The following is a 14,526-nucleotide window of genomic DNA, read 5'->3' as shown; positions in this document are numbered from 1 at the left end:
AACTAATTTATGTCAATAAAATTATAATAAACAGGATAAGTTTATAATTGTAAGTTTAAATAATTTTATATCTTTTAAATAAAATCGAGTGTTAAATTTTTATAAATAAAAAAATCTCCGTTAAAAGCGTTTTATCTTATAATAAATTTTTTTAATAGGGGCAAAATTAAGCCTAATTTAATAGGTTAGGAAATAACTGTGATTTATTAAAAAATATATATATTAGATTGAAATGGGCCTCATCTAAAATAACAATAAAAAAATCAAAAGCCCAACCCAGAAGGGGGCAGGTGAACAAAATGACCGCCAAGTTAGGGCTTTGAAAACTCGGAGCCAGCGAGCGAGTGGGCGATCCATCCAGCCACTACTATAACACTAGTCCCTCTCTCAGGACTCGGGAGCTTCTACACTCTTCTTCCTCAGTTCCTTCATTTCCCCATTTCGATTTCTCTGGTTTCTTAGTTGCAGAGTTTGCAAGCAAAGTAGAGAAAAATCACTGCAGAGAAGAGCACAATCGAAGAGAAATGGCGTTGGCCTTTGACGAGTTCGGAAGGCCGTTCATTATATTAAAAGAGCAGGAGCAGAAGACTCGATTGCGAGGTTTAGATGCTCAAAAAGCTAACATTTCCGCTGGAAGAGCTGTTGCTCGTATCCTTCGTACCTCTCTCGGCCCCAAGGGCATGGATAAGATGCTTCAGAGTCCTGACGGCGACGTTACTATCAGTCTGTTCGCCTCCCTCTGCATCTTTTCCTCTTACTCGCTGTTATCTCTTTTTTTCTTTTGAATCTGTAGAGTTCAATGTAGGTAGTTTTGATTGTTTGGTTGCGTTTTGATCTGATGGTAGTTGCTTTTTCTATATAATTATTTTTCTGATGCTCGAATAGGGTTTATGGTTTGTTGTTTACGTAATGGAACCGTTTTATGGAAGTAGTACGATTTGTACATATTGACCATCATTTTGATTTGAAACTTGATAAAGAGGGGGATATATCATCTTGGAAAGTTGGAATAGAAGGTTAGAATCATTTAGATCAGTGAACATTTTGTGTTATCCATCATGGGTATGCCTGAGATTAACCCACTTATGTGCCTGGTAACTGCTATACTAGGATTACTCTGTTAGATCTTTGACTTGGAATCTAGAAATTGACTTGAAAGAATAAGACTTAACGGGTCTTGTGAAAATAGGTTCTTGTTACTTGTTATCCATGGGAATGTTCTATTATTTCATCTTGGCATTTATTGCTCTTGTTTAGTAAGTAAATTTTAAATGGATGAGATTGATTGTCTGCTAGTACGGCCTTGATGCGTTTTATTTATTTGTTTTGTCAGCAAATGATGGTGCTACGATCTTGGAGCAGATGGATGTGGACAATCAGATTGCGAAGCTGATGGTTGAGCTTTCTCGGAGTCAGGATTATGAAATTGGTGATGGTACAACAGGTGTTGTTGTTATGGCTGGAGCACTTTTGGAGCAGGCTGAGAAGCTGTTGGAACGTGGAATTCATCCCATTCGAGTAGCAGAGGGCTATGAGATGGCTTCTAGAATAGCTTTTGAAAATTTGGAGCATATAGCACAGAAGTTTGATTTTGGAGTGACAAATCTAGAGCCATTAATTCAAACTTGCATGACTACTTTGTCCTCAAAGATGTAACTTTGCTTCTACTCTCTTCATTACTACACTGATTGAAAGCATATTTAATATGATTCATCACTGTGCCAATTGGTCTTTTCTTAGCATTACCGTAGTTTGTCATATTGGATGTTTTGTGGTTCCAATTCTATGCTGTTTTCTGAAGCTTTCCGTATTGCATTATAGTACAAAGTTCCTTTCTTTGTGTTCAATTTTTAGTGTACATGAGTTTGTTACCATGTGATAGACAAGTTTCCTTTATCAGTTATTGCTTCTAGATCATATTGTTTTCTGGATGTACACCATTCATAGTGTCTTGTAATTTAATTGTACTGCTAACAATATTCTCTTTTATTTATTCTATAAATTTCTTTTGTTGCCTGCTAATGTCACTGCCAAATGCATACCACAATTGTACATAGAAGTGGATATTCCTTATGGATGCAAACCTAGTGAGGTTGATCCATTCGGATTATAGTAGTGAGCACTGAATGCCTAATTTAATACCTATAAAACTTTGCTTTTGTATTAATCTTGATAGTTTGTCTGGAAATTCAAGTTTAGCCTATTTTCATAATTAACGTCCCTAGCTTTCATGTTTCTTATTGAACCTTACTTATGTAGAAGGGATATTGCTACGGCATAGCTGACTTTAGGGTGTTTAAAATGAAATGCCCTTCTAAATCATCACTCAGGATCTCTCTTCCCCTCCGCACCCCCTCCCCTCCCCCACCACTTTTCAAAGTGTAGCTGTCTTCCATGTTATGTATTTCGAATTTAAAGCTTTTCTTCTTTATTTTGCAGTGTGAATAGATGCAAGCGCAGTTTGGCTGAGATTGCCGTAAAAGCAGTTCTTGCTGTCGCAGATTTAGAGAGGAAGGATGTTAATTTGGATTTGATAAAAGTTGAAGGGAAAGTAGGAGGCAAATTGGAAGATACTGAATTAATATATGGAATAGTAGTTGACAAGGATATGAGTCATCCACAGATGCCGAAACAAATTAAAGATGCAAAAATTGCTATCTTGACTTGCCCCTTTGAACCACCTAAGCCAAAGACTAAACATAAGGTGGATATTGATACAGTGGAAAAGTTTCAGACTCTACGTAAGCAAGAACAGCAGTATTTTGATGACATGGTTCAGAAATGCAAGGTTGGTTTTCCATTATTGACTCGCCATTAAACTTCTTGAAATTTAATTTGAGGGGGAACTTGTTTATTTTTATTTTTTTTGAATTACTGGGACAGTTGTTTGTGTTCTGTTTATCTTGTTTACATCTTTTCCTTTCTGTTAAATTTGAGTACAGGATGTTGGTGCTACCTTGGTTATCTGTCAATGGGGGTTTGACGATGAGGCAAATCATTTATTAATGCACAGGAACTTGCCTGCAGTTAGATGGGTTGGTGGAGTGGAGTTAGAGCTGATAGCGATAGCCACAGGTTTGTTTCAATTCAGCTTATAGGTGAAGTTCTCAAGCATAATATAGTTGCTGCAGGGATTTAAATGATTGTCAGCAAAGTGATGGTGTATTGGTATATTGTCTTTGTAGGTGGAAGAATAGTACCACGATTCCAGGAATTAACACCTGAAAAGCTGGGCAAGGTAATTTTGTTTATTGCCTTTTTCCTTGTCATTTTTTATTTTGAAAATTTTGGCTGGATGGTCAGCACATAATGATTGTAGTTATTAAAGGCTCAAGGCGCACTAAGGTGCCAAGAGGTCCTGGAGCTTAGGCACAAGGTACGCGCGTGCGCCTGAGTGAGGTGAGGCGCAAAAGTTAAAATATTCATGAAAGTCAAATAAATGTTATGTTTTTCCTTTTTCCTTTGGCAGTGTAAATGTAACATTTTAAAATATATATATATATATATATATATATATATATAATAGAGTGGTAGTGTTGAAAATGGAAATATGGAAGGTTTGCAATCTTGGGTGTGCTGGTTTGATGAGATTTTAATGACTAATTATCACCAACGATCCTAATTCCAAAATCTTCATCGTCCGTCTATATAAGATTCTTATAGGTTGATAAATATCAAGTTTAAGTGGTAATCCTTTTTGCCAATGAAAGTGCACGCCAAAGGTGAAATGAAAAAGGGAATGCCTTTCTAGAGCCTTGTGCCTGGAACCAAGGCGCATAAGTTTTCAGAATATAGTCGTATTTATTTTTTCAGTGGTTTTAGAAAAAATTATTTAGGAACTTGAAAATTTCAAATTTATATTTTCTCCATTTCTCCACTTGATTCATGTACATTTGTTCTTTTTGGATTGCAATTCTGATCTGGTATTTTTACCCCATTTTATATGTTGAAGGCTGGTTTGGTTCGAGAAAAGTCCTTTGGGACAACGAAAGATCGAATGCTTTACATCGAACACTGTGCAAATTCAAGGGCTGTTACTATATTTATTCGTGGAGGTAGATTTTTTTTCTTTTTTTTTCTTTTTGGTCCTTGCCTGTTCTGTATTGCTATTGATTTGGTTTAACTTGTAGTGTTATAGTGATTGATGATACTTTGAGTTACTCTTCCAAATCATAGTAGTGATTTCATGAGGTCTTTATAGAATATGATGCAAGTTAATTATGAGCATTTTATTTTCATATCATTTGTCCCTGAAGTAATCAATTAATCATTATCTGTGAGCTATGTCTCTTTGAGATATAGCACCTAAATGATCTCCAAATGTAAAACTGTTACTCAGTGCAATGCAGGATGCTTGCATTTGAAAATACCTTTCATGCGTAAGAATGTCTAGGTGTTACACTATCCAAGTGGAAGGGGGAAAAAAAAGGAAATGCTGTTGGTGATGGCACTTCTGGTGCAATTTCAAGTTTCAATTGCCATTTGGAATATAATTGCTTAGTTATATTACTTTCGCCATGACAAGCAAGGCATTTTGTTGCTTGCTGTTTTATGTATTAGCACTGCAAAAAGTTTATATGAGTAAGAAAGGAAAAGAAGAATAGAGGACAATGTTGAATAACTAGAAAGAATGCTGGTGTGATAGATGACAGGTCTTAAAAGTTATTTGGTTGATCTTATACAAGGCCCTGGTGTTTGATGATGTATCAGGTAACAAAATGATGATAGAAGAGACAAAGCGTAGCCTCCATGATGCTTTGTGTGTGGCCAGGAATCTCATTCGCAACAATTCTATTGTATACGGTGGTGGCTCAGCTGAGATTTCTTGCTCAATTACTGTAGAGGCTGCAGCTGATAGATATCCTGGAGTTGAGCAGGTATGGTACATTTTTTTTTTTTGTTCTTGCCTTGTTGATTCCTGTTGTTCCTCTAGGTTTATGTTTTAGTTTGAATATTAATGGCGTTTACTTCTTTTTATCTGCAGTATGCCATCAGGGCATTTGCTGATGCTTTGGATTCCATCCCAATGGCACTTGCAGAAAATAGCGGCCTTCAACCCATTGAGACACTATCTGCTGTGAAATCTCAGCAAATTAAGGTAAATGGGATATGATAGCCAATTTTATCCTAGATGGTTGCTTCTGTCTCTGACCCACCCTCCTTTTGTAAGTCATGTTGTCCTCCAATCCATGCTAACTATTTTAATTTTCATTTTACTAATGAATATGCAGGAGAACAATCCTCGTTGTGGAATAGATTGCAATGATATTGGCACAAATGACATGAGTGAACAAAACGTTTTCGAGACACTGATAGGGAAGCAACAGCAGATCTTGCTGGCAACACAAGTTGTCAAAATGATATTAAAAATTGATGATGTCATCTCACCTTCTGATTATTGAGGTGTGGTATTTGTTCTATGCACTGCTTAACCAACAATGAAACTCATAATACATTGTTGGCTTGATTCGGCATGATGAGTCTCTTGGAGATGTTCATTTTATGGGATCTCGTTTTAGCTTATAAATTTTGGATTGGCGTCCATTGGATATCTGGCATGAAAATTCTTGTTCACTGTTTACTGATTTGATGTCTTGTGATCACGCATTTATGGAATGCAGCTATTTTTTCCTTTTGCCTTTGTCATCTGAAACCACATTAACTTCAATGCCTTTGCAAATGCGTAGGAGCCCCACATGTGCAGGATAAGATAGAACAAATTCGACTAGAGGCTTGTATTTATTGATTTTGGTTTTTGTAGGAGGTGCCTGTCGAGGAATGCAGGTAGCCTACCATGTCAGGCTCTGGGTGGTTCATATACTTTAATTATATGTGCATCATTGATGGTAGATCATATAAGCTCTTTCTTCCCTTTATTTAATTGGGCAAGAAAGGGATAAGCATCAAGCAATGCTCTTTTTAGGTCCTTGATCATAATTAAAGGTAAGATGGTAGAAATGCATCTATTGGGAAAACGCTTCAGGTCCCGCATGAAGGTTCTTTACAATGTAGTTGGTTTGTTCCTACAATGTTGGCAATACTTGTCCTTTATCTGTAGCATAGACTATAGCGTAGGAAAAGAAAGGGGGGGTGGGGGTGGGGGTGGGGTTCGGTTGTTTGTCCAACTAAATCTTTGCGACGTATTTGAATCTATTAGTACATCAATATTATATTGGAGTACTAATATGCATATCATAGGTGCATGTGTACCACTTTTTATATGGGTTGGACTTTTAATTTAAGTGGGATTCACCCATAAATGAGTTTGGAACATATATTTTCGCCTAACTTTTACTCTCTTTTCATTTTACTGACTTGCTTATTATATATTTAATTTATTTTTTAAATGCTGCAATCCCTTTTTCTCTTATAGCCTTGTACTCTGCTACGATGTGTTAATTACATTAGGTAGGATGATGGAATTTGTAAAAGCCGCTGGTATAAACAACATAAGCTCATTACACACTTATCTACCTTTATTATTAGGCTAAAAAATTTAATCAATAGGTCATTTACTTTTAACAATGACAAGTGACTAAAAAGATCATAAATTAAAATAAACAAATGAGACGGAATGGACAAAAAAAAATTATCATTTCCATTTCTGCACACCCTTTTTCTTTTTCATCTTTTCTTTTCTAGACTAGATGGGATGGTGAGTGTTATTTATGGCAATAGGAATTGCCGGAGACAAGAGCCTAATTTAATAACGGAAGCATTCAATGTTATCGTTGTGTGATGGGTGAATGGTCGGATAGAAAAACTACCCTTTGATACAAGGCACAAGCATTAGATACCATTGCAACTTTGTCAAACAGACATAAACGTGTAGTTGTAAGCACTTCCACACAAAGAAAAGGGTCTCATTAATGAAGTTACTCAGGCATTTTGTTTTACATTTTGTTAGTGTTTCAATCCACGCTTATTGTACCATCCATGTGACCCATATACCCCCCTTACCTTATGGTCTTGTCTTATAGGACTAGGTTCTAGGGTATGTAACCATCAATTTCAAGGAAAAATTTTTTAAAAGAAGGAAAATTACAAAGTATCATACAAGAAGATGACCCTAATTCCCATGTACTCACAATTGTCTGTATAATCTTTTTTAAACCAACTATTTTAACATTTTGCCTTTTGCTTGATGCTTGATCACTCCTGGTGAGCAATCTTGGGCTTCTAAGCAAACTCACTAATCAACAACGTTTACCCTTCTTGCAAAAAAGTGCACCTGATCCTGCTGTGATTGAACTCACTAGGGAAGATGGTATTGCGCCTAAGCTAGATGCTCTGGCATGATTAGAAGAAGCTCCAGCTCCAGATGGGGTAAAGAATGCACCATTTAGCAACAAGTCTCCTTCTGACCTCCAATTCTAATGCCTCCACTCACTCTCTGGTGCGTCCTCATGTTTAGTCACCCGAAATTTTAGTAAACATGTTTATGTTAAATTGTACCATTCTGGACCATGGATCAGAAATCAAATCGTTTAGTATACCCACCTCTTTGTTAAATCTATCATTAGGAGCAAGAAATCTGTTTCCTTGGCTATTAATTGTAGGAGCAGCGCTTCCACCAATTGCATACATTTCCCAATGTGAATAGTCATTGTTCACCACATGAAAGTACCCATGTCTACACCTGCAAATGTGGGTAAAAACAGAACAAATTCTTATCAGAACCACATAACCTTATCACCACTCCAGAATAATAATTTTTAATGCACTAGATCGATTTGAGGAAGTGCACCTTTAAAATTGCTTAGAAATAGAATTTGGTCTTGACGATTTTGCATATCCAAACAAAAACAAAGTATTGAATTGGACATTTAACTTGGCATTCTCTGCACAAGCCATTCTCCAAAATGGTTGAAGGCAATTGTGACCTGCATATTCTTATCTCGAGTATAGCTGTCACTGTGACCCAAGAGCATAACCTTGTTTTGATGAGTCAAGTAATTGTTAGAAATAGTAATAGCTGTGGAACCATGGATGGCATTAATCAACCCATCATGACAATTAGACAAAGAGCAATGATCAATCCACACATGACTCCCACCTAAGATCGATACCCCATCACCGTCCGACATAGTCCTCCGCCCATAATGGCTAGGGGAGTCCCTCACATATGTGTTGCCTCCTTGCTTACAATCATGTATATTTAAACCATGGATTATAATATTGGTCACATATTGTATAGTGATGCATGGACCACCAGCAATGTGCACACTAGCTCCTCTTCCATCAATGGTCTTGAAAGAGTTCATTATAAGCTCTTCCTTTAGCTTGATCATCATGTCTCTAGCAAAAATTATCCATAGAGGCTCATCTTGTATAACAGCATATCTTAAAGTCCCCGGTTTTGAGTTCACAGGGTCATCATCAACTGAATCTGTAACAACGTATATCTTACCATCTCTTCCACCAATGGCATGCTTACCAAACCCAATTGCACAATCTGCTAGCCTCTGCCTGTTCTTCTCCCAGTTGGAGTCACACCTCCAGCAATCGTCAATCGGATTCCCGGTTCCACAGGAGAGAAACCCCAGATTCCTCCTGGAAGCATTGACCTTCCTGAAACAAATAAACAAGACAATAAAGAATGCATCACATTTCTTAGTAAGCATAGCATAAAGTAAACTGGAGTTCCAACTCGTGACCTCTAAGAGCATAAGCGTACCTGTGTACTTCTTCTACTACTAGTTCAGGATCCTGAACTGGTGAAGAAGAAATGAAGCTTGGAGCTGCTAGTAGCAAAAGAAATAACAGAGAGATTGGCATTGCCACTGGCTTGATCTCCTTGTGTGGAGGGAGCAAGAAATGGGCACCGAAAATAAAGAATGTTGGGAGGTAGATGCAATGAGATGGGTTTATAGAGGGAATGGACTGCAGAGTATCAGTTTGTTTTATTACGTTATCAAATGTAGGCAACTTGACTGTTCTGTTAAAACGGTCCAAATCTGTTAGTTTGGACAGTTAAGGAAAACTCCTTTTTTTTTTCTTTTTTTTTTTTAAATTACATTTAATTAGACACTCATAACTTTATATTTGCTGTAATTATCAAATTATATAATGTTGTCTCATAGCTATAGTAATCTATTAAGTGTTTGGTTGATAGTGTAATAAATCAACGCTTATAAAAGAGCTATGAGACATAGAGTTGGATTTATGCTCTGTTTATTTCGCAAAATATAATTTATATATAAAAATATTTTTTATGAAAATAATTTTTATTATTTAATTATAATATTAAATTAATAGTATATATTTATATCATATATAGAAAAATATTTTTATATTTTAATAAGATTATCAAAATTTATAAAATGAAAAAATGACTCTTTTAAAAAAAATTATTTTACTTAAAAATAACTTTATTTTTCCTTTAATCAGAAAAATATTTTCTATTAATTCATTTTCTTAAGTATTCTAAACACCAGAAAGTGAGAAAAATATTTTTTTAAAAATATTTTCTGTGAAACAAATGAAGTCTTACAATCATATGCTACTTTCTCTTTATATAGCCAAACCTATATTTAATATTGACTTTGATTATGATCTATTTATGATATTTTGTGCTAGAAATATCACACTATATTCTTAAACAACTTAGAAATAAATTTCTAACAAAATAAATATCAATTTTTTTTTACATTAATATTATAGAGTTTTGATAAAATTTTTTAAAAAATATTTGATAAAATTCATATTCAAGTATTTATCTTGTCAAAAATAATTAAATGGCTGGCAATATTTTAGTTTCATATATAGAACTTTAATTTTTTAGTATATTATTTTAGTTCTAAAATGTTATTTTGAGTGATATGTATAATAGATATATATTTTTAAGTAGAGAATTGAGAGAGTGGAGAATTGAATTTGAATCTATCAACTAAGTAATATGATTTCGGCCATTAGATCAAACTAGAATAGACTTAGGCCCTGTTTGGCATTGAGTTTCAGAGACTGAACTGCTTTTCTGAATAAAAGTACCATTTTAGATGCTGTTGAGAAAAAATAATTTAAAAAAAGCTGTTTTATTATTTTAGTGTCCTCATGATTAAAACTGATCAAATTTAATTTTTAATTATTTTTTAACACTCTTTAACTAGTATATTTTAAAAAGTGATTTTCTTAATAGCAGTTTCAACAGCAATGCCAAACAGACCATTAGATAAGTGAGATATGCTTGATTTTGAAGTACATTTACATTTTTTTATTATTTTCAAAAAATCAAAGGCTAAATGTTTAATTCTACCCTTGTATTATTAAGATATTTAATTTAGTTAATTTTAAATTTTTAATCTAAATTAATCTAAAATTTTCGATTTAAACTCAGTTTAGCTAAAATTAAAATTTTTAGGTTTAATTTATTACTTTAGAAAAAAATAAAAAATTTTAATTTTTTAATTAATTTTAATTTCTTAATTAACCCAAATCAAGAAGTTTAATTTCATTAATTTCTTAGTTTTTAAACTAAATAGAGTTAACATTAAAATTTTGAGTTAATTTAGAATAAAAATTAAAAATAAGTTAAATTGACCATATTCAATAAATACATGATAATATTAAGTAAAAATCAGAAGAGGAGAAATTAAAATAGTAAATTGTCCTAAATTCTTTAAAATTTAATAATGATCTAATTATTACTTTCTAAATTAGTTTCAATGGGTATAAAATTAAAATGAATATATGAAAATGAGAGAGGATAAAGTGGAACAGTATATATCACTGAAAGGTGGTATTATATTAGTGGCTACAAGGAGCCATACTATAAATTTTAATTCTCAAATATATATATATATATATATATATATATATATATATATATAGACTTTTAATCAATAAAAAAAAATAAAGAATTTCAAGATCAAGTCAAATTAATAGCATACAAAGAATTTCATAATATTTTTTGGGGATGAATTTTATTATAATTATTTATAAATAAAAATATCTCTTTATTAAATTATAAATTAAAATGAAGCATGCACCGACACTTCTCTAGTATTGATATTGGTGTCGGTGTCCTGTTGAAAATGAAGTCACCCTCTCTCCCTTTTCTTATCCATTTTCTATCTAACTTGCTTTAAGTGTTTTTCTTTTTCCCATAAAACAAGTCGTATTTAATCAAAGCCCTTCATCTAACATATCTAGTTTTCCATATTACTGTCTTCGTTTATTTTTATTCATCAGATTCAATATGGGCAGCTAGCTAATTTCGAATGCTAACTTTCATAATTAAAGGGCTTGTAAACAAAGAGTTTGCATGTCGTTTTTTAGGTGGGAAAGATCATCCTCATATTTAAAGTGGCAAGAATGACAAGTTCATCATAAATACACCTTAAAAGCCAAATCCATTTATGCATTATTCTTAACTAAATGGAAAGGACCTTTTGTTTCTTTCTAATTTAAAGCCTAAACATTTTCTCAACCTATAATATAGATTTTAATATAAAATTATTAACAATATATTAGAATAAGGTTTTATTTGCTTTTTAAGAAATTTACTTCCCAGAAAGTACGTTTTTAATAAGTTATAGTATTATTTAAAAGTGTTTGGATGGTAAGAAAGTTAAGATTTCTTATGTTAGATAAAGAAATTTACTTTTTCTATGAAGTCTTGAGAAGTTAAACAATCATAACAATCAAACAATCCATTCTTTCACACTCCCTTAATTTCTCTTATTAAGTTACCCCAACCAAACAAATTTTAACATAATCATTAGATGAGTAGCATGTGCAATGTTTGAAGGCCATAAATGCTTTTATTTAAAAAAAAAAAAAAGAAATTTCAGTATTATAAAGCAAAAAAGTTTAAAGTATAAATTTCGTAGTTAAAGATTCAACTTTTAATACATTTTATTTCGAGTATGAATGTCATTAATTATTATTGAAATTCTTTATGGGTGAGTGATGCGTAAATTCTACTATAAATTCTCTAACAATTTTTAAAAAAATTCCTCTTATCTCTAAATGTTTTATTAAAAAAAAAATCCAGCCCAAATACAAATTGAACCCAAACAATCTGTTGAAATAATGCTTTCGCTTAATTAAAGCTCCTCCATATGTGGCTTTGAGGTGTTTCCAAAAGCAGAGTGTGTGTATGGTTTATTAGGTTTTTCATATCTCTTTTAATTTTCTGAAGTTTCATGAGAAAGAGGAAAAATGTTTTATTTCATATAATAAATTTCATGCAGGTGGGTAGATCAACTCACATGCCATATAGTTAATATTAGGGGTGAGCATTCGGTTCGAACCGAACCGAATCGAATTAAATTTAAAAAATTAAATTTTAAATTTTAGAAATCGAACTGAATCGAAATGGGTGAAAAAACGAATCGCTCTGTTTCGGTTCGGTTCGGTTCAGTTTAAACCGATTGATTTTGATTTTTAATTGATTTTTTAATTTAGACTTGATTTTTAAGTTATTTGATCTAATTTTGACTTTGGTTTGAACCTAATAATCATTAATCAATGAAATTAAACAATTAATATATATAAGATTAAATATAATTCATAAATTTCTCATAAAAATAAATCAGTTTCAAAAATTGATTCGGTTTGATTTGATTTGATTTAAATATATAAATTACTATTCGGTTCAGTTCGGTTTAACTGATTTTTTCCTTTTTAAAACCGAATCGAATCAAAATAATCAAAATTTTTATAATGTAAAATCGAACCGAACAAATTAAACTGAATTGATTCAATTCGATTCGATTTTTCAGTTTAAACTGAATTCTGCTCAACCCTGGTTAATATTCTCAAAATAGCAGCATTTCCTTCGCACATTTACACTGTGTAACATGGGCTCTATCATTTTTAAATATTTAAATGTATGGTAAAGATCATTTGTTGATTGATTTGGTGGTCGGGAGAGGGGGTGTGTGATGATTGAGTTGTGGACATATGGATGATGTGAATAGTAAGTGTGTTTGAGCCTTTTGCTTGTGCAGGTCTAGGTATAGGGAGAGATACTGATTTTTTAAACACGACTAGCGACGTCTTTCGTGTGAGCAGATACCTTTCTTCCCCCGCCCCACCCCCCACAATGATGTCATTCAAGTGTGTGAGAAAAGATAGGACGGTAGTCACACTGCTTGTTTCTCTCGACCGACGATCCCTCGAGGGGTAGTCACGCTGAGTTCTTCTTTACTTTGATTTGATTTGTTGGTTTATCAAAGTAAAGTTTGTTTTTGTCTTTTGAAACTTTTGGATTTAGAGAGAGAGAGGATCCATATGCTCTCTGAGTCGAAACGCACTCTCCTGTATTTTTTTTTTTTTGCTGAGAGGATTTTTTTTTTTTTTTAACCTTTTTTTTCTCTCAGTTGGTATGTGGAGGGTGAGCCGAGCTCCCAAATTGATTATTTATTATTACAGGTGTGTGTCGAAAAAAAAACTCTGAAAAGAAAGTTTTATTTTTAATCCTATTGTTTTGTTTTTCTTGATATTGTGGGCCAATGAGCCTTAGAGTTGGGAATGTATATACTTAGTTAAGGCCACTACGCTTTAGGCTAGCCTAGTGCCTGTGTCCTAGCATATATAGGCATAGGTAATTTGTGGATATGGGTATTCAATATTCTTGACATCCAAACTTTTATTCTATATATTATAATAAATGCATGAAATAATTACATTCTCTTACTTACTGTTTTAATTTTTTTTTAAGTTGCCATGCATAGGAAAAAAAATTAATAAAATTTTATAATTTGACCCAAAATAAAATCTTTTATATGTAAGGACATAAAATCTACAAAATAATATTGAAAGGCAGAAAAGAAGAAAAAAAGCCATTATTGATTATGATGAATTTTTTTCATTTAAATTCGATTTACCATAAATTTAAGATATAAGATATATAGTGAAAATCACATTTTAAATACATGAGTCTCACATAATTATATCTTGAGTTCATAATGGATGAGTAGATAAAAATTTTCAGATTATGATCAAAGGTTTGGCCATATATAAAGTCTATATTTATTTATTTACTTATAATTATAAGTTTGAACTAATGTAGTTAGCCTTTCAATTTGCATTAACTTTAAATCAATAATCAAATACTTTATCATTAATTAATTATTGAAGGACAGAAAGAATGATTATGATAATTACGAGAAGGATTATTATACATTTGAAAAGATAAGTATATTAAATTAATCTATGAAGATAAAACCTTATAACACAATCATAGCCAGAACCGAGACCCCAAGAAGATAAAACCCTATAATATAAGCAAACCTGAGTGTGCCAAGACCCACCACTGAAAACCCAACCATGGGTGTGCCAGGATGCAAATGGAGGCGGCGTCGCAAGCTCCACAGCCGTCTAATGCTTTAAGCGTCGGCCACTGTAGATTTGGATGGACACTCCAGAGAAACACGCCGAAGATCAAACCTTGAGGGAACCCAGCATCGGAAGACTAGCCCATTAGCACCATAACCCTCCTGCATACACACAGGGAAAACCAACCTGGAATCCAAAGACAATCTCTCCTTAAAGCACAATCTGCCACATGCAACAGAAAAT

The 14,526-nt window shown here is 33.1% G+C and overlaps 1 protein-coding gene and 1 pseudogene across 1 annotated transcript; one reads left to right on the top strand and one right to left on the bottom strand.

Annotated features, from left to right (window-relative positions):
- The first annotated feature begins 335 nt into the window (after nt 1–335).
- Nucleotides 336–5,632, top strand: LOC110646027 (T-complex protein 1 subunit epsilon). The gene is made up of 9 exons (XM_021799322.2): nt 336–723; nt 1,334–1,652; nt 2,440–2,788; nt 2,943–3,075; nt 3,186–3,238; nt 3,953–4,055; nt 4,711–4,877; nt 4,985–5,098; nt 5,232–5,632. Exons 1-9 carry the CDS (start codon nt 525–527, stop codon nt 5,400–5,402), a joined length of 1,608 nt encoding a protein of 535 aa, XP_021655014.2. The 5' UTR covers nt 336–524; the 3' UTR covers nt 5,403–5,632.
- Nucleotides 5,633–6,817: 1,185 nt separating this feature from the next.
- LOC110646028 (probable pectate lyase 5) lies at nt 6,818–14,276 on the bottom strand (annotated as a pseudogene).
- Nucleotides 14,277–14,526: the final 250 nt, after the last annotated feature.

Source organism: Hevea brasiliensis, chromosome 10, assembly GCF_030052815.1.
Source record: "Hevea brasiliensis isolate MT/VB/25A 57/8 chromosome 10, ASM3005281v1, whole genome shotgun sequence".
In the NCBI taxonomy this organism is placed as follows: Eukaryota; Viridiplantae; Streptophyta; class Magnoliopsida; order Malpighiales; family Euphorbiaceae; genus Hevea; species Hevea brasiliensis.
The sequence above is the reverse complement of the archived record's forward strand: the minus strand, read 5'-3'. Positions and strand labels throughout refer to the sequence as shown.

What these genes read in the sequence shown, in the direction of transcription:
- LOC110646027 (XM_021799322.2), top strand. Translation starts at nt 525, where the DNA reads ATGGCGTTGGCCTTTGACGAGTTCGGAAGGCCGTTCATTATATTAAAA. An exon ending in TGACGGCGACGTTACTATCA is followed by an intron (nt 724 to 1,333) that starts GTCTGTTCGCCT and finishes TTGTTTTGTCAG; the next exon opens with CAAATGATGGTGCTACGATC. An exon ending in TGAAATCTCAGCAAATTAAG is followed by an intron (nt 5,099 to 5,231) that starts GTAAATGGGATA and finishes ATGAATATGCAG; the next exon opens with GAGAACAATCCTCGTTGTGG.